General features: G+C 43.0%; 1 protein-coding gene across 2 annotated transcripts; it reads right to left on the bottom strand.

Annotated features, from left to right (window-relative positions):
• Window positions 1-329: 329 nt before the first annotated feature.
• On the bottom strand, window positions 330-21,283 carry LOC112666447 (zinc finger protein 558). 2 transcript variants are annotated; one of them, XM_049098040.1, is made up of 9 exons: window positions 20,994-21,283; window positions 19,624-19,730; window positions 14,836-14,943; window positions 14,036-14,132; window positions 13,234-13,322; window positions 12,507-12,633; window positions 4,792-4,887; window positions 4,047-4,129; window positions 330-3,550 (listed from the first exon to the last, which is right to left on the bottom strand). In XM_049098040.1, the coding sequence occupies exons 4-9, from the start codon at window positions 14,064-14,066 to the stop codon at window positions 2,768-2,770; spliced, it is 1,209 nt and encodes a 402-aa protein (XP_048953997.1). In that variant the 5' UTR covers window positions 14,067-14,132; window positions 14,836-14,943; window positions 19,624-19,730; window positions 20,994-21,283; the 3' UTR covers window positions 330-2,767. The 2 variants fall into 2 exon arrangements, with proteins under 2 accessions (XP_048953997.1, XP_048953996.1); XM_049098039.1 differs by lacking the exon at window positions 14,836-14,943.
• Window positions 21,284-24,724: the final 3,441 nt, after the last annotated feature.

Genomic DNA, 24,724 nt, shown 5'->3' with positions numbered 1-24,724 from the left:
CTAGACAGGGAGCTCAGGTAAATTACAGGTACACCACATTTGTTTTCTCATCTGTAAAATGGGGATAATAACAGTACATGCTTCCTTAAGCTTATATTGAGTACTCAATAAGTTAATATTCATATTCATAAGGCATTCAGAAGAATGCCTTGCCTATAGGAAGGGCTATGTAAATGTTTAGTCCTTTATTAATGTATTGAAATAACACTATAAAAAATGATCCCTACATAAAAAGGAACAATTCACAAGAAAAAAAACCTAATCCTGAATGTACTCAGTTATACGTCAAAATATATATAGAAAAAAATGACAGAAATGGCAAAAAAGTGTTAATCCATATCCAGAGCATAAGACTTTAATACATATCTATCATTAAATAAGTCTGAGGACAAAAATCTGAATGTACATACTATCTCTGAAAACACAATTAGCTTGAGTTAATAGGCACATACTCTACATCTAAAACTTAAGAGAATATACATTATTTTCAAAGAAACATGAACACTTACAAAATGTGACCAACTAATAGGTTGACTAGTTAGATATTGCATTCAGCTGGACATGAACAGAATACCACCTCAAAAACAAACCAAAAAATAAAAATGACTTTGGCTTCAACCAGTTAGAGGTTATTTTTAATCATATAAGGACAAGTCTGTGAACAAGCAGTCCAGAGCTGATATCGCCAATCAGAGATTTTGGAGGAGCCCATATCATTGTGATTTTTTGCTGCACTGTGGTTTTTGTCATCATGATCAAAATATAGCTCTTTCAACTCTTGCCTTGAGTCCACTTTCAAGAGAAAGAACAGGTAAGATGAATAGAATATAGGTGAAGCAAACAAGTCAGATGATGTTCTCCTTAGTGACTCCTACCTATTTCTCATGGTCAGCAGAGCAAGGCAATACCCCTCTGGGCTTCAAAGAAGCCTTGGAGATTGAGTATTTTCAATCCTGCTCATTGACAGCTTGAAAAACAACGAAAACATTTTTAAAGTAAGTAAGTAGGGGAGAATGGACATTGGGAAAGAAGCTAAACAAAATACCATACCAGGGTAGAAAGATAAAAAAGAATCAGTGTCATAAACTCCACTTACCTGACAAAAATGCCATTAAACTAGGAAAAGTATATAGTAAATATAGTCTAATTTACACTATGATAAACTAATTCACTCAGGAGATATTCAGAAATGCTTTTTTGAATATGCTATGTACTGATATTTTTAAAGAGTAAATTATAGCAAACATACTAAATACAAAACTATGGAACATAACTTAACATTTATTTTAGAGTATGGCTCTAGACATAAGTGTTTATACTAAAACAAAAAGACTGAAAACTAACAAATTAGTGGCCCAATCTTAGGATGAGACACTGTAAAAGTAATCCCACACTCAACTATTAATAAATGTCTGGTCCCAGTTTATTTTGTGGCCACTCAGTAAAGAGCTGAGGCATCCTCATACTGATTACTTTTCCAGGGTTTGCCTCCAAAGTCAGTTCTCATAAATCAACAAAGAATCACTGAAAGATTTTTCAAAATTAATACACCCACAAGTTTTGCATCCAGAGAAAACTTCCTATTTTTCCTAATGTAGGAGGTATTATTAAAGGCATTCCCTTGGTCTTTTTATTCACAAGCGTCTTTGCAGTGAATTCTCAGTTTCCTAAGGAATGTGGAAAAATGACTTTCCAGTACTGATGACATTCAATAGGACTTTCTCTCCAGAAGAAATCCTCATGCTTCTTAAAAATTCAGAGAACATTCAAGGCCTTCCCATAGTAATTGTATTCAGAATATTTCCCTGTCTTTTGCTCAGTTAATGCAAAGACTTGTGCTGAAGGGGTTTCCACATTCTTTCTACAGATATTCCTCTCTAGTGGTTTCTCACATGTGCTCTAAGGGATGAGTGTCCCTGAAGGCTTTTGCATTCTGATGATATTGAAAAGGCTTTCTCCATAGTGTGAACTATCACCTGACTCCCTAGAAATATCATAAAGGCTTTCCTACAGCTACTGCATTCCTCAGGTTTCTCCCCATACATAATCTTTTCTGCACATTGGGGTGAGTTTGAGCTGACAAGCTTACCACAAAGCTTGCACATGTGAGATTTCTCTCCAGAGTGAATTAATATGAGTTATTGAAGGCTACTTCATATAGGATACAATGAGAGTCTGCTAAAGGCTTTTCTCCACTGATTTCACGGCAAGCTTCTCAGATGGTTTCTTACAATCTGTCTCCTGATATACATACCCTGTGTAATTTCTTCCCACATTATATGAGCAATACAGTCTGGAAGAAGTGATATGTCCTTCTGAGGCTAGGTTGATAAAGTCAATGTGGCTTTTGCATTTAGTTCTCCCACAGATCAAATGCTTTGGGAGGAACCTGCTGCTACATCATAAAGATACTTAGCCCTGTGGAGAGTGAGGTAACGAAGGTTCCCTGCCAACAACTGGCATTAAGCTGCCAGACACGTGAGTGAGCTATTTTGGAAGTAGATTCTTCAGCAGTAAAGACTCAGATGAGTGTTGTTCCAGCTGACGTCTTGACCTCACCTCATGACAGATCCTGAAGCCAGAACTACACAGCTAAGCCATTTCCAAATTCCTGACCTACAGAAATTGTGAGATAAATGTATGTTGTCTGAAGCCACAGTGTTTTGGAGGGAAATATGCAGCAACAGATAACGCATACATCTATAGTGAGTTACCATCGGTTGCCGGAGGGATGAGAAATCAACGAATGTTTTCCTGGTTATTGTACTCATATCCACCTATTATGAATCCTCTTGTGCACGGAAAGGTAAGAGTTAGTGGTGAAAGATTTTCCACAGTGATTACATTCGTAGGGCTTTTCTCCAGTGTGAGTTCTCACGTGTTTCTTAACAGCTGAGAGATTATTAAATGCTTTCCCACAGTTACTGCATTCATAGGGTTTCTCCCCAGTATGAATTCTCTTGTGCACAGTCAGAGAAAAGCTACTGCTGAAGGATTTTCCACACTGATCACACTCATAGGGTTTTTCTCCAGTATGAGTTCTCATATGCTGGGTCAGATACGAGCTCTTCCTAAAGGCTTTCCCACAATCGTGACACTCGTAAGGTTTCTCCCCTGTATGAATACTGTTGTGCCCAGTAAGGGAGGACCTTGTGCTGAAGGCCTTGCCACACTGATTACATTCATGATGATTCTCTCTTGTATGAATTCTCTTGTGGCTTTTTAGGTTACAACTAGTGCGGAAAACATGAAAACATTGATTACATTCATAGGGTTTTTCTCCAGTGTGAATTCTCACATGCAGTCTAAGGGATGAAGGATCATTGAAGGCTTTCCCACAGTCGTTGCATTCATAGGGTTTCTCCCCATTATGTATCCTCTTATGAATAGTCAGGTAAGATCTACTGCTGAAGGATTTCCCACACTGATTACAGTCATAGGGTTTTTCTCCAGTATGAATTCTCTTGTGCTGAGTGAGGTTAGATTTCGTGCTGAATACTTTAAAGCACTGGTTACATTCATTGAGTTTCACTCCAAGGTGACTTCTTTCCTGTTGGTTAAGAGATGAATGATAACTATAATTTATACTATTTTTAATATTCAATGAATTTTATGCGTATGGACTCTCTTTCCCAGGGATTCTGTTACATTATTACAAATGATGTTTTGGCTATTTTCATGTATATGGCTTCTGCGCAGTTTGGGCTCTCAGAAGTTAAAAAAGATGGACACTTTGCCACAAGTCCTCATCATAATCACAGAGCGTCTTCTAATAAACTTAAGCCCACTTTATATTTCAGCAGTCAATATCTTAGTCACATTTAAAGAAATATTTACTTGTGGAAACTCCCAGTGAGGAAACAAGTTTGGAGCTAATTTATAGTTTTCTCCAAATTGACAACTTTTCATACTTTTCATTATCTTTCCAGAGACACAATTTCCTCATGTATAAATGATAGTTTTCTTTAATGACTCTGTTTACTTTGTGACTTTTCTAACTTATTCTCCTACTGTGAAAAACCAGAAATCAGCCATCTTAGTCTTACCGCTTTTATACCATTAGAATGTTCTTTTCTAAATACATGCTTCTTAGGAGTTAACCATTTGGCTTTAAGTACAGTCTCCAAATCTGAAACAAAATAAAAAGAAATTAAAGTTGATGGAGAAAAAAAATGCACATATGAGTAAATGCAGACTCTGAGGGATCAGCATATTTGAGGTTTGCCATGAAAGAGATAGGAATATGAAAATTGTAGGTTTTTAAAAAGTGATTCAAGGAAGATTAAGACCATTGAGAAATTTAAAGAAGAAGGGATTATCAGGAATGCAAAGTAGGAAGGAATTGGAAAAAGTGCTCATATGAGATTTATTTAAAAAGGTAAAGAACTATAATAGCATTGTATGGTGACAGATGGTAGCTACACTTATGGTGGGCATAGTGTAACTTAAAACTTGTCAAGTCACTACATTGTACACCTGAAACTAATTTAACACTGCATGTAACTACACTTTAATTTAAAAAAAAAAAAAAAAAAAAGGAAAAGAGGTCTTTTTTTTCTCACTCTGAGTCCAAGGTAATGTTTGAGATGTTGAATAGAAAGGTAAAAAGGAGTGAAAAAACATACAGAAGGAATCTCATACCAAAATTCTTGACCATCTCTGTCAGAAAAAAGGACACTATACAAACTTCCCTGATTGACATTTCCTAAATGTAATACTCTCATGCTCCAAATCACCAGCCAGAGCTATTCCTCAAAAAGATGCATATCCACCTGTCTACCTGGTGCTCACCTGAACAGGTGCCTTGGAGAATTCCCCGCTCCTCTGTCATCACCTTGTCTTCTTGCTCCAGTTGGGAGATTAGACTGGGCTTATCAACATGATATCCTGTTCAAAGAGAAAAGACACGTGATGTTGGGTGACTGTGCAGGTGACAAGTAATCCTATGAAACTGGAACCAACAATTCCGAAGATGATCGAGTAGGACTTTTGCAGCAATGGAGTAACTATGCATAGGCTCTAGTGAATATAGTAACTCTCAAGAAGCAAAAATTCAAGCAAACTCAATGTCCAGATGACAGGACATAAACAGTCCCAGAGTTCATGTCCAAGTTTACATATATTTCAGAAGCTCTAAAGCTTTTAACCATGGAGAATATAAAGTCAGGGCAAGTAACAGCTGTTCATTCACAGAGAAGGCATCAGACAAAAAGTTCCATGAGGGTGAGGACTCACTCATCACTATTTCTTTCTTTTTTTTTTTTTTTAATTTTTATTTATTTATGATAGTCACAGAGAGAGAGAGAGAGGCAGAGACACAGGCAGAGGGAGAAGCAGGCTCCATGCACCCGGAGCCTGACGTGGGATTCGATCCTGGGTCTCCAGGATCGCGCCCTGGGCCAAAGGCAGGCGCCAAACCGCTGTGCCACCCAGGGATCCCTCATCACTATTTCTAAAGACAGTGTTGATCCAAGGACACAGAAGTGCTTCAGAAAGACTTGTGTGAAGTGATCATAGTGAAAACTGAGGGAAACTGAACCAAAAGTCTATAACTTTACAAAAATGGTGAATAAACTGGGGAAAACCATCAGAATCAACTTTATCAGAACTTTGGAAACTTACAAAAGTTCACAGCAACTTGGAAAATGTTTAATCAAAGACAACAACCAGCTGACATTTTGACTGATCCTTGTCTCACCCTCTATGTCCTGCTTTGGTTGTGACCTTGAAGATGACAGCCCACATTTCTAGAACAAGAGGGAGCAGGATGGACCTTATTCTCCAAGTTCTGTGGTTGTTTGTTTTGACCTTTCTGCAGGTTTGGCTCAAAGGGCTTGCCTTTATTTATCTAACTCCAAACTCTCCAAAGGCTGAGCTGCCTACTCAGTGGGCACATGCTGAACACATTTAAAGGCAAATATACTAGCCACTGCCACCAGGGGCATATGAAATAGCCCAGAAAACAAAAGACTAGCCAAGAAACTTGGGAGGAAAAGTGTGGAATAAGATGTTTGGGGAAATTTTTTTTTATAAATGTTTTTTTATAAATTTATTTTTTATTGGTGTTCAATTTGCCAACATATAGAATACCACTCAGTGCTCATCCCATCAAGTGCCCCCCTCAGTGCCTGTCACCCAGTCACCCCCACCCCCCCGCCCACCTCCCCTTCCACCACCCCTAGTTCATTTCCCAGAGTTAGGAGTCTCTCATGCTCTGTCTCTCTTTCTGGTATTTCCCATTTTTTCTCCTCTCCCCTTTATTCCCTTTCACTATTTTTTATATTTCCCAAATGAATGAGACCATATAATGTTTGTCCTTCTCCGATTGACTTATTTCACTCAACATAATACCCTCCAGTTCCATCCACGTCGAAGCAAATGGTGGGTATTTGTCGTTTCTAATGGCTGAGGAATATTCCATTGTATACATAAACCACATCTTCTTTATCCATTCATCTTTCGATGGACACCGAGGCTCCTTCCACAGTTTGGCTATTGTGGACATTGCTGCTATAAATATCGGGGTGCAGGTGTCCCGGCATTTCACTGCATTTATATCTTTGGGGTAAATCTGTTTGGGTAAATTTTTAAAAATTTCCTTCCTAAGGTGCCTGGGTGGCTCAGTCAGTTAAGTGTCTGCCTTTGGTTCAGGGTTTGATCCCAGGGTCCTGGGATCAAGTCCCACATTGGGACTCCCTGCTTAGTAGGGAATCTACTTCTTCCTCTACCCTTCCCCTCTACTCATGATCTCTCTTCCCTCAGATAAATAAAATAAAATCTTTAAAAAATGTTTTTCCCTCCTATTTCTTTAAATCTAGAAATCCAGGATTGGTCACATGCTCAGAAAAGACTTGAAACAGAGCTAAGTCCTCAGCTTTGGCTGACCTTCAAGTCCTGCACAAGCAGAAAGTGAAGATTATGGCTGAGTTGTAAACCACCTGCTGATTTTGCAGGTATGCCCTATACACACATGCAGAACACATCTGCAGAGACTACAGGTTTTTAATCTCTGACAAACTACTAGCTAGCCATGAAATTAACAAAACAGCTTTTAGGGACCACATGTGAGAAATACAGACATTACAAAATTAGTTCAGGAGTATCATTTAACAACATACAAGTAACAAAAAAAATTTTAGTGATAGGGAAAAATCTGATTCCAGAATTGCCATATAACAATGTTCCAAATATCCAGTTTTCAACAAGATTTTGAGGCAAGCAAAAAACAAATGTGTGGCCCATCACAGGAAAAAAAATTCCTCCCTGAGGAAGCCCAAACATCAGACTTACTAGTCAAAGAATTTATTTTTATTTTTTTTTTTTTAAGAGAGGTTTTTTTTTTTTTTTTTTTTAAATTTTTTTTTTTTAATTTTTATTTATTTATGATAGTCACAGAGAGAGAGAGACAGGCGCAAAGACACAGGCAGAGGGAGAAGCAGGCTCCATGCACCGGGAGCCTGACGTGGGATTCGATCCCGGGTCTCCAGGATCGCGCCCTGGGCCAAAGGCAGGCGCCAAACCACTGCGCCACCAAGGGATCCCTAGTCAAAGAATTTAAATCAACTATTTTAAGTATGGTCAAAGACAAAAAGAAAGCCATATAAAGAATAAAGGAAACCTTAAGGATGAATTCTCATGAAATAGAACACATGTTAAAGAGATAGAAATTGCAAACACAAGTAAAAAATTTCGGAATTGAAAAGTAAAAAACTGAAATGTAAAATGTAAAATGTAAAATTTGGAGGATGTGTCCAACAGCAGATATAAGCGGGCAGAAGAAAGAATCTATAAGCATTTATACTATCTCATCGGAAGAATAGAAAAAAAAAGAATGAAAGAAATAGGAACAGAACCCTAAAAATCTATAGGATACCATCAAACATACCAACATACATATCATGGGAGTTCCTGAAGTGGAGAAGAGAATGAGGTAGAAAGAATATTTGAAGAAATAATGGCCAAAAACTTCCAAAAACTGATGAAAGACACAAATGTATACAACCAAGAAGCTTAAGAAACCTCAAGTAGGCTAAACTGAGAGACACAGAGATCACTAGCACATCTACCCTACAAGAAATGCTAATGGGAGGCTTTCAGGCTGAAATGAAAGGATAATAGATATCAACTCAAATCCACACAAAGAAACAAAGAACCCGATAAATGGAAATACATAGGGCAATAATAATTGGCTCTTTATTTTTGGTTTTAACTCAAATTTATGATTTGAAATTCTTTTTTTTTCTTATATAATTTCAAAGAGAAATGTCCAAACCGGTAATTATGAATCTATGTTAATGGGCATAGAAAGTAAAAAGATATAATTTGTGAAAAGGCAATATAAAGGGGGTGGTGTATGTGCACCTATACAAGAGCAAAAACTTGGTATGCTATTGAAACATGGTTGGTAATTAAATCAAAATAGACTGCTATAAGTTAAAATGTTAATTGTAATCCCTAGGACAACCATTTAAAAAAATAACCAAAAACCAAAAAGAAATGAGAGAGAATCAAAGTGGTCCCCTATAAAACATCTAACACAAAAATAACAATGAAAGAACTGAGGAACAAAAATGGTGTAAGACATGTTGAAAATAACAAAATGGCCTACCTACATGAATCTTTAATAGTAATTACCTTAAATGTAAATGGATTAACCTGTCCAATTAAAAGGCAGATTTTGGCAGAATAGATTAAAAATATTCCATTATATGCTATCTATAAGAGACTCAATTTGTATCTAAATACACTAAGGGGCTGAAAGTCAGCAGATAGAAAAATATATTCCATGCAAGGAGCAGCCAAAAGAGAATGTAGCTATGTTAATTTCAGGCAAAATAGACTTTAAGACAAAAACTATTACAACACACAAAAAAAATTATTTCATGATAAAAAGGTCAATTCAGGGCAGCCCGGGTGGCTCAAGGGTTTAGTGCCACCTTCAGCCCAGGGCCTGATCCTGGAGACCCGGGATTGAGTCCCATGTCAGGCTCTCTGCATGGAGCTTGTTTCTCCCTCTGCTTGTGTCTCTGCCTGTGTGTGTATGTGTGTGTGTGTGTGTCTCATGAATAAATTTAAAAAATTTCTTAAAAAAGGTCAACTCATCCAGAAGATGTAACCATTACAGACAGTAACAACAGAATTCTACATATTAAATTTCAAGCTGATAGAATTGAAAGGAGAAATAGGAAATTCTACAATAGTTCCAAACTTTGTTGCAAACACCCCACTTTGGCAATGGGTAGAACAACTAGTTAGGAGGTTAATAAGGAAATAGAGGACTTAAACAATCTTACAAATTAATTAGACCTAACAGACATATAAAATACTCTGCTCCACAACTGAAGACACATTCATCTTAAGTGCATGTGGAACATTCTCCAGAACAGTCAGACCATATGTGAGGCCATAAAACAAGTCTGAATAAATTTTAAAACAGTGAAATCGTACAAAGTATTTTCTCTGAGTATAACAGAATCAAATAAAAAATTAGTAACACAAAGATGTGTATTGGAAAACTTCATATTGTTAGGATGACAACACTCACCACAGTGATCTACAGATTCAGTGCAATCATTACCAAAATTCCAACAGCTTTTATTTGTACAAATGGTCAAACGAAGCCTAAAACTCACATGAACTTGCAAAGGATCCCAAATAGACAAAACACTCTTGAAAAGAAACAAAATAGGAATTCTCACACTCCCTGACACCAAAACTTATTTCAAAGCAAGAGTAATGGACATTCTGCAGTCCTGGTATAAGGAGAGGTGTAAAGATCCATGGAATGGGACTGAGTGAACGTAAACTCCCAAGGGTGGTCAATTTTTGACAAGGGAGTACAAATAATTCAAGGGGGAAAGAAAAGTCTCCTACAGAAATGCTGGGCAACTAGGTAAACACAAGCAAAAAAAAAAATGAAACTGGCACTTTCTCTAAGCTATACTGAAAATTAATGGGCAAAGGACCAAAGACCTAATTGAAGAGAAACTAGAAAAATTCCTGGAAGAAAACAGGGATTAAAGTTCAAAGCTTTGGTGGGTTTGTCGATAACTTCTTAGGTATGATACCAAAGGAACAGCAAAAAAAAGAAAAACGATAGTTATCCATCAAAATAAAAACTTTATCAAAATTAAAACTTTCCGTGACTGGCTTATTTCGCTTAGCACAAAACTCTCTAGTTTCATCCACGTCATTGCAAATGGCAAGATTCATTCTCTTGTATGGCTGAGTAATATTCCATTGTATACATATACCACATCTTCTTTGTCCATTCATCAGTTGATGGACTTTGGGCTTTTTCCATAATTTAGCCATTGTTGATAGCGGTGCTATGAATATCAGGGTGCACGTGCCCCTTCAAATCAATATTTTTGTATTCTTTGGATACTTAGGAATGCAACTGCTGAGTCATAGGGTAGTTCTATTTTTAACTTTTTGAGGAACCTCCATATTGTTGTCCACAGTGGCTGCACTAGTTTGCATTCCTACCAATAGTGCAAGAGGGCTCCCCTTTCTCCACATCCTCACCAACACCTGTTGTTTCTTGTGTTGTTGATTTTGGCCACTCTGACAGCTCTGGGGTGATATCTCTCACTGTAGTTTTGATATGAATTTCCTTGATATTGAGTGATGGTGAGCATCTTTTCATGTGTCTGTTGGCTATCCAGATGTCTTGTTTGGAAAAACAGGATTTCACTCATATGTGGAATTTAAGAAACAAAACAAATGAGGAAAGGGGTGGGGGGAAGAGACACACACAAACCAAGAAATCGACTCTTAACTATAGAGAACAAACAGATGGTTACCAGAGGGGAGGTGGGTGATGGCTGGGTTAAGTAGGTGTAGAGATTAAGGAGGGCACTTGTGATGAACACCGGGTGATGTACGGAAGTGCTGAATCACTGTATTGTACACCTGCTGAATCACTGTATTGTACACCTGAAGCTAATCTAACACTGTATGTTAACTAACTGGAATTTAAATCAAAACTTAAAAAAAATAAGACTTGGGGTGCTTTGGTGGCTCAGCTGATTAAGCACCTGCCTTTGGCTCAGCTCATGATCTCAGGGTCCTGGGTTGGAGCCTCACATCAGACTTTCCTGCTCAGAGGGGAGCCTGCTTCTCCCTCTCCCCCACCCCCCACTTATGCCCTCTCTCTCTCTCTCTCTCTCGCTCTCAAATAAATAAATCTTTTAAAAAAATTAAAACTTTCATATGTTAAAGGACATAAGAAAATGAAAATACATCACAAAATGGGAGAAATGATTTCCAAATAATATTGTGGATAAGGGACCAGTATTCACAATATATAATATATTTTTATAATCCAAGAACAAAAGATAAACAACCAAATTTCAAACTGGGTGAAGGACTCCACAGAAGATCTGCAAACAGCCCACTGGTACGTGAAAAAGTGCTCAAGGTCATTAGTCATGAGGGAAATGCAAATCAGAACAGCAACGGAATCCCACTTCATAACCATAAGGATGGCTATGGTCAGAAAAACAAATGTTGGCAAAGACATGGAGAAATCAGAACCGTCACACCCTGGTGCAGCGGCTGTGGAAAATAGTTTGGCAGTTCCTCCAAAAGCTCAACGTAGTAATATGTGACCCAGCATTCCACTCCTAGACACATACTCAACAAAAGTGGAAACATGTTCAGACAACAACCTGAACGCAAATATTCATAGTAGCATTGTTTGTAACAGCCAGTCAGTGGAAACCACCCATGTTTATCAACCAATGAATGAATTTTAAAAATATGGTAGACCCATAAAAAGGTATGCTATTCAGTCATAACAAGGAATAACGAACTGGTACATGAAACGATACAGCTGGACTTTTAAACATTATGCTGCCCTCATGACGAGATGAGCACTGAGTGTTATATGTTGGCAAACTGAATTTGAATAAAATATTAAAAAACAGACAAAACAAAAAACCCCATTATGCTGCCCGAAAGAAGCCAGACAAAAAAAATCACATATTTAAAATTCCAATGATATTAAATGTTCTCCACAGGCAAATCCATAGAAACAGAAGGCAAATTAGTGGTGGCCAGCAGGGGTTGGGGGGGAGGTAATGGGGACTGAGCACTTGATAGGGAGGGGCTGAGGGGTGAGGATGATGTTCTCTAATTAGATAGTGTTAGGGCTGCCGGCTGTATGGAAAGCTACTGAGTTGTAAGCTTAAAATAGTTACAGAGGTAAATTTCATGTTTATGAATGTCATGTCAACTAAAAAAGGAGGGAGGGCACCTGGGAGGCTCAGTGGTTGGGCCTCTGCCTTTGGCTCAGGTCATGATCCCGGAATCCTGGGATCCAGTCTCACATGGGGCTCCCACAGGGAGCCTGCTTCTCCCTCTGCCTATGTCTCTGCCTCTCTCTCTCTCTGTGCCTCCAATGAATAAATAAAATCTTAAACAAACAAAAAAAAGAGGACCTGCATCATGTTATCTTTGTCACCTGCATCATGAAATAAATGCAGGGCTGCGGTCAGGCTTACCTAGAGATGCCAGGTTCCTGCAGTTTTCCCGCATCACATCTCTGTACAGTGTTCTCTGAGAAGGGTCCAGCAGGGCCCACTCCTCCTGGCTGAACTCCACCGCCACATCCTCGAAGGTCACCAAGTCCTGAGTGGTCACAAACATCATGGCTTAGCCAAGGACCACCCCCACCAAGTTAACAGGAGGATGACAAGATTGAAACAGGGAACCCAAAGCACAGGATGCATGGGTGCGGTTCTGAGCTCAGCCTGCAGTGCTCCTCTCCTGTCAACCTACTCCCACTCCTAAGGCTAAACGTACCTCTAACACGTAGGTGATTCTCTTATTCCAGTGAGACTGTGAAACTGCAGTCTTATCCCTCAATCTCAGGGTTGAGCATAAGATCGGGTCATGGTAGATGTCAGAGAAATACTTGGTAAGTGAATGAGTGATTTCCCAACAGCCATCATCAATTACTTGACTCTAGGACACTTAAGTTTACCTTCCCCTTAAAACTCTCAGCAGAGCACGATGTAGACAGCGACCCTAGAGGAAACTATGAAAATGTAAAAAATGCTGACAAACATTGACGTTCGTGCGGCAGCCCCTAACCCCCTATCAGATGTCCTCAGACCCTGGGCTGTCTGAGACCTGGTTCGGCTGTGGGGCTCTGAGTCACTGAAAGATAACAAAGCCAACTGCCGATGAGAGGAATAATGATTCGGAAAAAAAGAGTATGTGACTCACCGGTAACCAGCCTGTCAGGAAGCCATGAACCAACCCTTCCCCCTCTGCGCATCCTCTCTGAGGGGAGGCCGAGTACAGGGAAGGCTGAGCTGGAGAAGAAGAAATGGGTCAGAAGAATCTAGGATTGCTCTATACTCTAGCACTCACCAGTTTGGAGGCTTCCCCCACTTAGTTGTAACTGGCCATACCCCAACACACACACACACACACACACACACACACACACAGCTTTCACAGGACACGAGGGCACAGCCCTGTCTCACCAGGGCCAGAAAATAGGCCCAAGGCTCTTACTGCCCTGGAGGAAGACATTATTATTCCCATTTCACAGATGAGGAAATTGAAGTTCAAGGGACAGCACTGTTACTTTATCAAGTTGTTTTTTTTTTTTCTTTTTTTTTTTTTTTTATGATAGTCACAGAGAGAGAGGCAGAGACATAGGCAGAGGGAGAAGCAGGCTCCATGTACCAGGAGCCCGACGTGGGATTCGATCCCTGGTCTCCAGGATCGCGCCCTGGGCCAAAGGCAGGCGCTAAACCACTGTGCCACCCAGGGATCCCTACTTTATCAAGTTTATAGAAAGAATGAAAGGTACAATTCAAAGGCTCTCCCACATTCACCACACAGGTGACACCCCCACGGATGCTCAAATCCCCAAACCCCCAAATCCCAAGAACCACCTGGAGTCCCAGGGACCCCGGACATTCGGGCCTCTACTCCTGCCTCACCACTCAGCCCCTCCTTTCCTGCTCTGTGGTGCAGGGGCCTTTAACACCGCGGCTCTGGGGGCCCCCCAACTTACCGCAGGTGGGAGACAGAACCATGGCCGCCATCCTGTGACTCAGACAGAGAACCTGGATGCTCGTGCTCTTGTCCCCACAGTGCACGCAGGCCAGGCTCTGGAAGAAACGGGAAACAGGAAGCCTTCCCAGTCTCTCTCCCTCTCCCGGCTGCTGAGGAAGAACCTGCCTCAGCCTGCCCGCCATGTCCTCCTTCAAAATGCAAGTGGGCTCTCCAGTCCTGGGTCTTCACTTTGCTTGGCAGGTGATGGGCGCAGGGCACGTGAAGGCATAACCTGTCCTCTTCTGTCCTGACCAGTACGACCAGCACATGCCTGTCCCGCCCCACTCAAGTCCCCAGCTTCACTGGGTCCCAGGGCACCTTCCTCCCATCCAGGTGGTCGTCACACATTCCCAAGCACAACCCTTTACCAACTGGGGTCGCTGGCACCTGCCTGCCCTGAGTCCTTCAACCTCTGGTCCCAGCACCCTTGGATGATGTCAGAGCTCGTGAGGATGACCTCACTGTGTCACGTTTGTTCCCATCCACCTTGGCTGCACCTTCCATCCGCATCACCCTAGACCTCGTCATCACCTGACACTATTTTACCATCTAGAACAACCGCTCAGAAATGTCTCTGAACCCAGCCTCCTAAACTACATCCTTGCTCACTCAGCATCTCCTTCACCACACAGAGGACCCATCCAGCTGCTCTCCTGCTTCCCCAGTGCTCCCTGTTCTCACTTCACGCTTCCCCACCTTGGATTTCATGACCCTTCACATACGCATTTCCTCATCTATACGCCCCACCTTCACGCTCACCCAGAAGAACTCCAACTAGGCAGGACTCCCATCCTCCGCCGGCACCAGGGCTGTAACGCTGCCACTTCTAGGGAAACGCGGTCACCATCGCTCAAAAAGCCCCTGACCCTGCAGGGTATCCTGTAAGTCAGGGTGGCTCCATACCCACCTGCTCGAATCTCTTTACACCTCACACACCCTCCCCACTCCCTCCACATTAACCAGCTTCCTAAATGGCCCTCGATGACCCAGGCCTCCTGGTGTCCACACCCGCCTGCATCAGACTGACCTGCCAGACAAGACTACCTTGGAGGTGACTTCCAAGGCTGGGTGCTAGCCACGCTGCAAGGAACTCGAGCAGCCCCATGGAGAGACTTTCTGGGAGAAGAACCAAGGCCTCCCTCCAACAGCAGCGCCAACAGGGCCGGCCTGGGAGTGAAAGGCCTTGGCTATGAACCCTCAGCACCAGCCAAGGCCACACATCACTGCAGCCCCAGTTGATACCCTGCTAGGAACTCATGAAAGTCCTTGAGCCAGAACCTTCTAGCTAAGCTGCCCTGAATTCCTGAACCACAGAAACCATGAGAGATAACACATGATTGTTACGGTTTTCGGTCACTGATTTTTGGGACAATCTGTTAGGTGGTAACAGAAAACAAACACACCCTTACTTTGGGCAGATGGTCCTGCCTCCTACTTCTCAAAGTAACCTTCCTGAGAATGAATCTACCTGCCTGCGTTGCTGCCCAAATGGCCACGTGCACCATGGTTTCCGCCCTTCCTCCTGTTACAGACCCAGAGCCATGTCCCCTTCTGCAGAAGGCCCAGCTCTTGGGCTCTGCTCCGTGCTCCGGTCCACCTGCTGCTTTAGGGGCTGCACACAACCCACTGCCTCCTGCCTGCCCTTCCTCCCAGCTCTCCCACTCTACTGGATCCTTTCCTACACCATTTAAACCTGATGCAGTGGTTTTCAGCAGTGAAATAAATCTATCTTAAGGGCAGTTTTCTTTCTGTTACTGGCCAGCCTCTCTCTCTGACCACAGGCCAAGTGTCTTACTCTCTATCTCATTTCCTCATATTCCACACCCTCCTCAACCCGGGACAGTCTGGTTTCTATCACTACCATTTCAAGGACACCACCCTCGATAGAATCACAGTGATCTTATTCTTTTTTTTTTTTTTTTTTAAAGATTTTATTTATTCATGAGAGACACACACAGAGAGAGAGGCAGAGACACAGGCAGAGGGAGAAGCAGGCTCCATGCAGGCAGCCTGATGCGGGACTAGATCCTGGGACTCCAGGATCATGCCCTGGGCCGAAGGGAGGCACTAAATCACTGAGCCACCCAGGCATCCCCTGATCTTATTCTTAATAACAGAGACACACACTGCAACTACACTGATACCATTTTTTACCTGTCAGATCAACAAAGACCTGGTGGACCACATCTCTGCGCAAGCTGTTGGTAAAGGCTACTCTCATATACTTCTGGAGCACAATTTCTATGGAAGGAAAATTGCCAATTTCAAGCAAAATGCAACACTTACACTTTCCCTGCCAATCATACTTCTAGGAGCCCATCTTGAGGATCCACAAATACTAACTGGCAAGGGTGCTATGATTCACCTCGGCCTTACTTATAATATCAAAGGACTGGAAACAATACAACGGATCATCAATAGGGAATTAGCTCAATAAATTAGGGAATATCCACAAAATGAAGAAACATGGGATGCCTGGGTTGCTCAGTGGTTGACCATCTGTCTTTGGCTCAGGGCATGTTCCCAGGCTCCTAGGATTGAGTCCCGTATCGGGCTCCTTGCAGGGAGCCTGCTTCTCCCTCTGCCTATGTGTTTGCCCTCTCTCTGTGTCTCTCATGAATAAATAAAATCTTTAAAGAAAATAAAGAATGAAGAAACATACAGCCAAAAAAGAAAGGAGGACCTCTAGGTATTGATAGAGATTCTTATCTTCAATAAATTCAGGTGGAAAAAAAAATGAAGGTTCAGAGCAGTATCTATGGAATGTTTCCTTTTTTATAAAAAGGGAATGAATGCCTCCTTTCCCTGGAGTTAGGGAACAACTCCTTAAAACCAGTTTTTTTTTTTAAGGTTTTATTTATGTATTTGAGAGAGAGAGAGAGAGACCACAGAGGGAGAGTGAGAAGCAGACTCCCTGCTGAGCAAGAAGCCTGACACAGGACTCAAACTCAGGACCCTGAGATCATGACCTGAGCTGAAGGCAGATGTATAACCAACTGAGCCACCCAGGTGCCTCCATAAAACCAGCTTCTCGAGGTCTCTATGAGTGTCTTCCCTGTACCCAACAGATAACAGCAATAAAGGGTTTGAGTGTGAGTAGGGAGGAGGATCTGGGACATTAAGAGTTTGGGCCAGGTGGAGGGAACCAGTTGCAGGGCATCTTTGCCTCCTGGGCCTATGTGGAGACAGATTAACGCCCTTGCCCCAAAGGCACCCAGATTCTACTCCTGAGAATCTGTGAATATGTGAGCTTCCATACAAAAGGGACTGTGTGGCTGTGATTAAGGTAAGGCTCCTGAGATGAGAGTATCCAGGATTATCCAGGTGAGCACAATGTCATCACAAGAGTCTTTACAAGAGGGAGGTAAGAAGGTCAGGGTCAGAGAAGGAGCTGTGATAATGGAAGCAGGAGTCAGAGAGAGAGAGAGAGAGAGAGACTTGAAGATACTACTCACTGGAACGCAGGTGGCCTCCACAAGGTGGAAAATACAAGGAAAAGGAGTCTCCCCTAGAGCCTCCAGAAGGAATGTGGCCCTGTTGACCCATTTAGGATTTCTCCCTCCAGAATGGCAGGAAAAGAAGTCTGTGTTGCTTTAAGCCACTGAGTCTCTGCAAATTTGTTACAGTAGCCACAGGAAATGAATGCTGCCTCTCACCTCCAACTTTCCCTGAGGCTTGGAGTGAGTCCAGGAGACCCAGACAACTGCTGTGGAGGTGGAGGATGTCTCCTTTCTCCCCACCAGGGACCCAATTTACAGTTAGGAAGATTCTAGTCACTGAGCTGAGGAGTCACAGGGCTCCCAGGAACTGGGAAGATAGTAATGGCTGAGCTGAGACAACCAAGTTGGGGGCAGGGGTGTGAGCCAGCCCAGAGCAGGGCAGGCTGGACCAGGTCAGGTCTTAGATTTGGACCTGTCTTCCCAGTTTCTGGAGCATACAAGGCTCTCTCCTGCTTTGGGGGTTGTCTTCATGTGGTTCCCTTTGCCTGATATGCTCTCCTGAAAGTAATCCCATATCCTTGCTCCAGCTAACCCTACAGCTAACTAAATATCAGTTCTCAAGAAGGCTTCTCTGTTCCCTCGACTGAGTGCTCTTTGCCAAGCTCCCACATCACTCCCGTCATTAGTTGTTTAAAATCACGGGATCCCTGGGTGGCGCAGCAGTTTGGCGCACAATTCCTGGGTGCCTGGGTGGCATAAGCAAGTTGGTTAAGCATCTGCCTTCGGCTCAGGTCATGGTCCCAGAGTCTCGGAACCCCGCAGTGGGCTCCCTGCTCAGCGGGGAGTCTGCTTCTCCCTTTGTCCCTCACCCCACCTGTGCTTTCTCTCTCTCAAATAAGTAAAATCTTTAAAAAAAATAAATAAAATCACAATTTCCTATTAGAACATAAATTCCATGGCAGCAGAACAAGGTCTGTTTGGCTCTCTCTGTTTGGTCTCTATCATCTGGCCCAGGGTCTGGCTCGGGGAGATGATGAGCCATCCTGGTTGCTTAGAACTGTCCTGGTTTGAACACTAAATGTTCTGTGTCCTGGAAAACCTTTCAGTCTCAAATAAACAAGGAGGGTTGATCTCCATAAACTGTGCACTCAAAAAATATCTATTGCATGACAGATAAACATTCCCCTCCAAAACATTACAGGAAAGCGAGAATGAAAAAGGGGCACATACATGTAATTAGTAAAACCCGACAATTAAATAGTTAACAGGATTTTCTGTAATGTGAATCATAAGACTGTTATTTCAGAAAAGTTTTAAGAAATAAAGTTAATTCCTGCCAGACGACCAGGTAGAGAGGACAATCTTTGTGGAAACTAGTGTCCTAACCTTCAAAATCTAAGCTGTTGCTGGATATTCCTCTAAATAATCTTAAATCTTATTAAGAAAAAAAAATCTACTTCTTCAACATGCATCTGGTGGCTGGGCCATTCAATTTTACATTTCTATTATTCATAGAAAGAAGTTAAAAGCATTTTTTTTCCCCCACAGATGTCCATATATTTTGGGGAGGCCAATGCCTTATCCATTAGGCTACTGGGGCTTCTGATGTCCATATATTTTGAATCTTTGTGGAGGATTTACAGGGCTTAGAAGTCAAATCGAATGGGCCTGAGGAATGTTGCTGAGTAGTCCTGCTAATCTTTAGTGGGATGACTTGTAATACTACATATATGTAAAAATTTCATATATTTATGCTTATTTATAAAATCCTGAAATTTTTAGTATTATGGAATGCAAGAAAATCTGTCTTTCCATAGCTAACTAAATAACTAAATAATAACTAAATAACACACATTTAGTTATTTACATATTTGTTTAATGTGTACTTATTTGCATATAACTGTATTTACTGCCTTATTTCCACACATATAACCACACCCGCCTTAGTATCCCTTCCTTTGAACATAATCTATCAAACATACAAATAATTTTTCTTAAGATACCCTCGCTCTTAGGGGCTTCTTGTGATTACCACCTGAGCACAGGAAAGCCCATTAACAGCTCCTTTGAACAGTGGAAGCTGCTGGAACCTGTTGCAAGTACTCACCTGGTCACACCGAAATCCACGGATCAGTGAGGATGGTGGACTTTGAGGCTGGTGGGCCCTGAAGCGGGTTTTAACACAAACTGGAGCTCGAGAGATGCTTTTCCTGTCTAGAAAAAAAAAAAAAAAAAAAAAAAGGCACAAAGATTGCTTTTGAGGCCTTTTTACAGGGAGTAATATAGTTCTCAGACAGAAAGACCATCCACCCATCCTTTTTTGTTTGTTTTTCATTTACTTAAAGTGTAAATTGGATTTACCTGATTCCCATCCAGCCATCTGCACCCTAAGTGGGAGAAAGCCGTGTCATACTGTGTGTGCATTTGACTTACTCAACTCATCTGGCTGGATAAAGATTTTTTTGGTGACTACATACACTTTTTTCAAATTTTTATCTATTTATTTTTAATATTTCATTTATTTATTCATGGGAGACAGAGAGAGAGAGAGGCAGAGACACAGGCAGAGGGGGAAGGAGGCGCCATGCAGGGAGCCCGATGCGGGACTCGATCCCGGGTCTCCAGGATCACACACCCTGGGCCGAAGGCGGCGCTAAACCGCTGAGCCACCCGGGGCTGCCCCCAAATTTTATTTTTTAAAGATTTATTTACTTTAGAGAGAGAGAGAGAGAGAGCGAGAGCGCGGAGGGTGGGGATGGAGGGAAGAACTGAAGGGGAGGGAGAGGGAAAGAACCTCAAGCAGACTCCGTTCTGAGCAAGGAGCCTGAAGGCGGACGGATCCCAGGACCCCCCCAGAGGGTGACCTGGAGGGAAACCAAGAGTCGGAAGCTTAACCAACTGAGCCACGCAGGCGCCCTGCCGACTCCAGACACTTTATTTAAATAAACAGCGGCTTGTCACTTAGGGGGCCCGTAAGTGACTCGGCTGACTTTAGATTTCCACGGCTGACTCAGGACTTCAGAGATTTTGCAGCCCGACAGCAGGATTGCTGGACCCCTGCATTACTGATAATGCATCGCCGTGGGGGGTGGGGCGGGGGTGGGGTGCTGAGCAGCATCCCGTGGCCTCCACCCCCGAGATGCTGGTTGCGCCTCCCCACACCCCTATTTGTACACCCAAAACAATGCCTCCTGACGTTGCTCAAAGTCCCCGGGGTGCGTGTGTGTGCGCGAAATCAGCCCTCAGAGCGCGGCCGGTGGCGTCCGGAGCTGGGAGGATCAGCCGCTTGGGACCGACCTGCGGAAACAGCCCAGGGGGGGTCTGCGGGGCTCCGGCTAGGGACGCAGGGGCGCGGGGACGCCACAGCCCGCGACCGCGAACGCCCGCGGCCCGGGCCCCTCCCTGGGCGCCCGCCGGAAGCGCCGGACTGCCCGCCGCGCACCGAGTTCGGCCCTTCCCCCGGGAGACCAAACATACCACGTGAAGCCGGTCACGCGCGAAGGAGACCGCACACCCCACGCAGCAAACCACCCGAGGCTCCCTCCGCGGCACCGCCCCACGCTTCCGCTTCCGGTCTCGGGCGGGCCGCCTCGCGCCCCAGTTCCGGTCTCTGTGGAGCTGCCGCGGAGAAGGACGTTTAGGGGCCCCGGGGTGGGGGGGGTGCGGGCAGGGGCGACCGCCGCGCACCCCAGCCTTCGGCGGGGGATTTCCCGGCTCAATTATTGAGGGTCCCGGGGCTCCGGGCTGCGTCAGCACCAGGGACGGAGACCAGCTCCGGTGGCGGGGGTGTGGGCGGGGTCGTGGCCAGGGGGCGGGGCGGTGGGCGGGAACAGCGAGGCGGAGGGCGGAAACGAGCTCAGGGGGCGGGGCGGTGGGCGGGGTCATGGCCAGGGGGCGGGGCGGTAGGCAGGAACGAGCTCGGGGGCGGGGCGGTGGGCGGGGTCGTGGCCAGGGGGCGGGGCGGTGGGCGGGGTCATGGCCAGGGGGCGGGGCGGTAGGCAGGAACGAGCTCGGGGGCGGGGCGGCGGGCGGGGTCGTGGCCAGGGGGCGGGGAGGTGGGCGGAGACTAATTCCCGCGGTAGGGGAGTGGCCGGAACAGGCTCGGCGGGCGGGACGGTGGGAAGAAACCGGCTCCGGGGGCGGGGCCGGGGGCGGGGCTTTCCGTGGCTGCACTCAGCCGCCGCGTGCGCCAGGAACGACTTTCCTGCAGTCCTTTCTCCACGTTCCCGCAGCACCGCGCAACCCTATTGAACGACGTGCCCCTATTTAGGGCTTTTTTGTGTGTGTGTGTGTGCATGTTTGCTGTCTTAATTTCTTTAAAAACGGGATTATATATGCACATTCCTCTACAACTTGTCTTAGAGATCTAACGCTATTTTAAGAATTTCGCGGGGACGGGGAGGCTACTAGGTTATAGATACATATATAGGAAAACTTTAGAAAGCGATACAAAGTCAGCAAAATATCCTCACTCCCAGCAGTGTCTCCCAGTCCTTTGCCCAGGGATAAACATCCTTTCCTCCTCTATCCTTTTAGGTATAGGTGTATATGTATGCATCCGTATTTGCTCAAGCCCAGGAGGGATGTCCCCAGGCAACAACTGAAACTGATAGACTGTCCCATGCTTCTGGATCTACTGAAAAGACCTTTACATTTCTGGTGGAGAGGGAAAAAAACAGCAATGGATTGATAGGGGGCAAAAAAAGAATTTTACCATTTAAAGAGTCAAAAAAAAACGAGAAAGAAATTTTGTTCATAATATTCTACATGGCATATCAACGGATAAGATTCACATGTCACAAAGTGCTAAACATTTATGTAATAAAATAGACATAGAATTTTGGTTTATCCTAATTCGTTAAATAATTACATTGCCCAAGGGGAATTATGTTTTAAGATATGTAAGAGAACTGCATGCCATTTTTTTTTCCAGAGAAGTTATTAGAAAAAGTCAAAAGCTGAAAAATGAAAACGCTCTACAAGGAGCTAATTTAGAAATACAGAGTTACAACTTACAATGAAGAAGTTGTTTCTGAGAGTCAGAAAAGAGGATCCTTTTTCATTATAAAGCATTAAGTTTTATTTAAAATATAATTGTATATATAGGGACGCCTGGGTGGCTCAGTGGTTGAGCATCTGCCTTTAGCTCAGGGCATGATCCCGAGGTCTCAGGATTGAGTCCCGCATAGGGCTCCCTGCAGGGAGCCTGCTTCTCCCTCTGCCTGTGTCTCTGTCTCTCTCTGTGTCTCTCTTATGAGTAAATAAATAAAATCTTAAAAAAAAAAAAAAGACACGAGTTGGGCTCTGTGTTCAGTGGGGAGTCTGTCTGGGATTCTTTCTCCCTCTCCCACCCCTGTGGGAGTATCTTCCTAGATGTGTCTCTCATGAATAAATAAATAAAATCTTTAAAATATATACATAGTTGTATACACAGGCACACATACACACAGAAGCCTGAATTTGTATTCCAAAGGGATCATTGGACTGTAAGAAGAATTTTGAAAGTGATTCACTTTGTAACAATAGAATAGATTTTGAAAACTTCAGTTTTCAATTATAAAAAAAACTATAGTCATCCTTGTGGAAAATGCATACAGCATAATTTTCCAATGTGCATGATGGTAAGCACTTTATGCATGTCACTCCCAAGTATTTTCACAGCAAATCTATAAGGAAGATGCTATTATCTATCTCCATTTTACAGATGAGGGAATTGATGGCATCATATTGCTGAAATTTTCATATTTCATAGAAATTCTCAGTAGGTATTGTCTTATTTTAACATTGTTTATTGAATTCTCTCTTTTTAAAAATTATTTGAGAGAGGGAGAGAGCAAGCATGAGCAGGGGGCGAGGCAGATGGAGAGAGAGGCAGACTCTGCTGAACAGGGAGCCCTGGGATCATGACCTGAGCTGAAGGCAGAAGCTTAACCAACTGAGCCACCCAGGCACCCCTGAATTCTCTTTTCATTAATAAAATAACATGTGCCATTCTAACAAGTAAGCAAAGACTATGTAAAAAATGATTTAATAAAACTACAGTTTTCTTTGGAATATAGTTAACTATAGCAATCACTTTATTTTTCTGCTCTCTGCCTCACATCTAGGAAGATACTTCCTATCCTAGAAAACACTACTAAATATTCAAGAATTAGGAAATTCTCGGGATCTCTGGGTGGTGCAGCGGTTTGGCGCCTGCCTTTGGCCCAGGGCACGATCCTGGAGACCTGGGATCGAATCCCATGTCAGGCTCCCGGTGCATGGAGCCTGCTTCTCCCTCTGCCTGTGTCTCTGCCTCTCTCTCTCTCTCTCTGTGACTATCATAAAAAAAAAAAAAAAAAAAAAAAGAATTAGGAAATTCTCAAATCATATGCAAACTTCCTGAACACACAAAAAGCCATTATGAAAAAATATTTGATGAAAAAATCTTAAATTATTAATGAACAGAAATCAACACAAATCACAATTAGGCAAAATTTATCTGTAGAGTGGCAAATATTTAAACTTTAGAAATTTACAAAGGTAATTTGTTACATTAGCTAATGTATATAAGAATTTTCTTTTTCAGTCTCACTGAGTGACAGGAAAACATTAGAGAAAAATGCACTGCAGCAGTATTTACAATAGCCAAAAGATGGAAACAATCTAATTGTATATTGTTGGATGAAAGAATAATGAAAATGTGGTGTGTTCATATAATGGAATATTATTCAGTCTTAAAAGAGAAGGAAATCCTGTCATATGCTACAACATGCATGAACCTTGAGGACATCATACTAGGTGAAATGAATCAGTCACAAAATGACAAATACTGCATGATTATATGAGGTATCTAAAATAGTCAAACTCATAGGAACAAAGTAAAATGATGGGTGCCAGGGGCTGGGAGTAGGGAGTGATGGGGAGTAGAGCTTCAGTCATGCAGGATGAGAGCGGGTGGTTCTGCATCTGTTGCACAATAATGCGCATGTGGTTGATATTATTATAATGTACACTTGACAAATGTCAGGATGAGTTTTATGTTATGTGCCTTTTTTCCATAGTAAAAATATTTTTGAGAAACATAGTATCCATTTCTAATATAGAATGCACAGAATGGAAAGGCATTCCTTAATTTGGGAAATCTTAAAAGGGCATTAAAGCCTGTAGGAGAGGGACGCCTGAGTGGCTCAGTGGTTGAGCGTCTGCCTTTGGTTCAGGGCATGATC

Source organism: Canis lupus, chromosome 20 (assembly GCF_003254725.2).
Source record: "Canis lupus dingo isolate Sandy chromosome 20, ASM325472v2, whole genome shotgun sequence".
Classification (NCBI taxonomy): Eukaryota; Metazoa; Chordata; class Mammalia; order Carnivora; family Canidae; genus Canis; species Canis lupus.
The sequence above is the reverse complement of the archived record's forward strand: the minus strand, read 5'-3'. Positions and strand labels throughout refer to the sequence as shown.

Excerpts from the sequence above, each read along its gene's own strand:
- LOC112666447 (XM_049098040.1), bottom strand. The coding sequence starts at position 14,066 with ATGGCGGCCATGGTTCTGTCTCCCACCTGCG. Across the intron at positions 4,130-4,791 it reads TCTCCAAGGCACCTGTTCAG|ATTTGGAGACTGTACTTAAA; the intron begins GTGAGCACCAGG and ends ATTTTGTTTCAG. Across the intron at positions 3,551-4,046 it reads ATTCTAATGGTATAAAAGCG|GAAAGAAGTCACCTTGGAGT; the intron begins GTAAGACTAAGA and ends CTTAACCAACAG.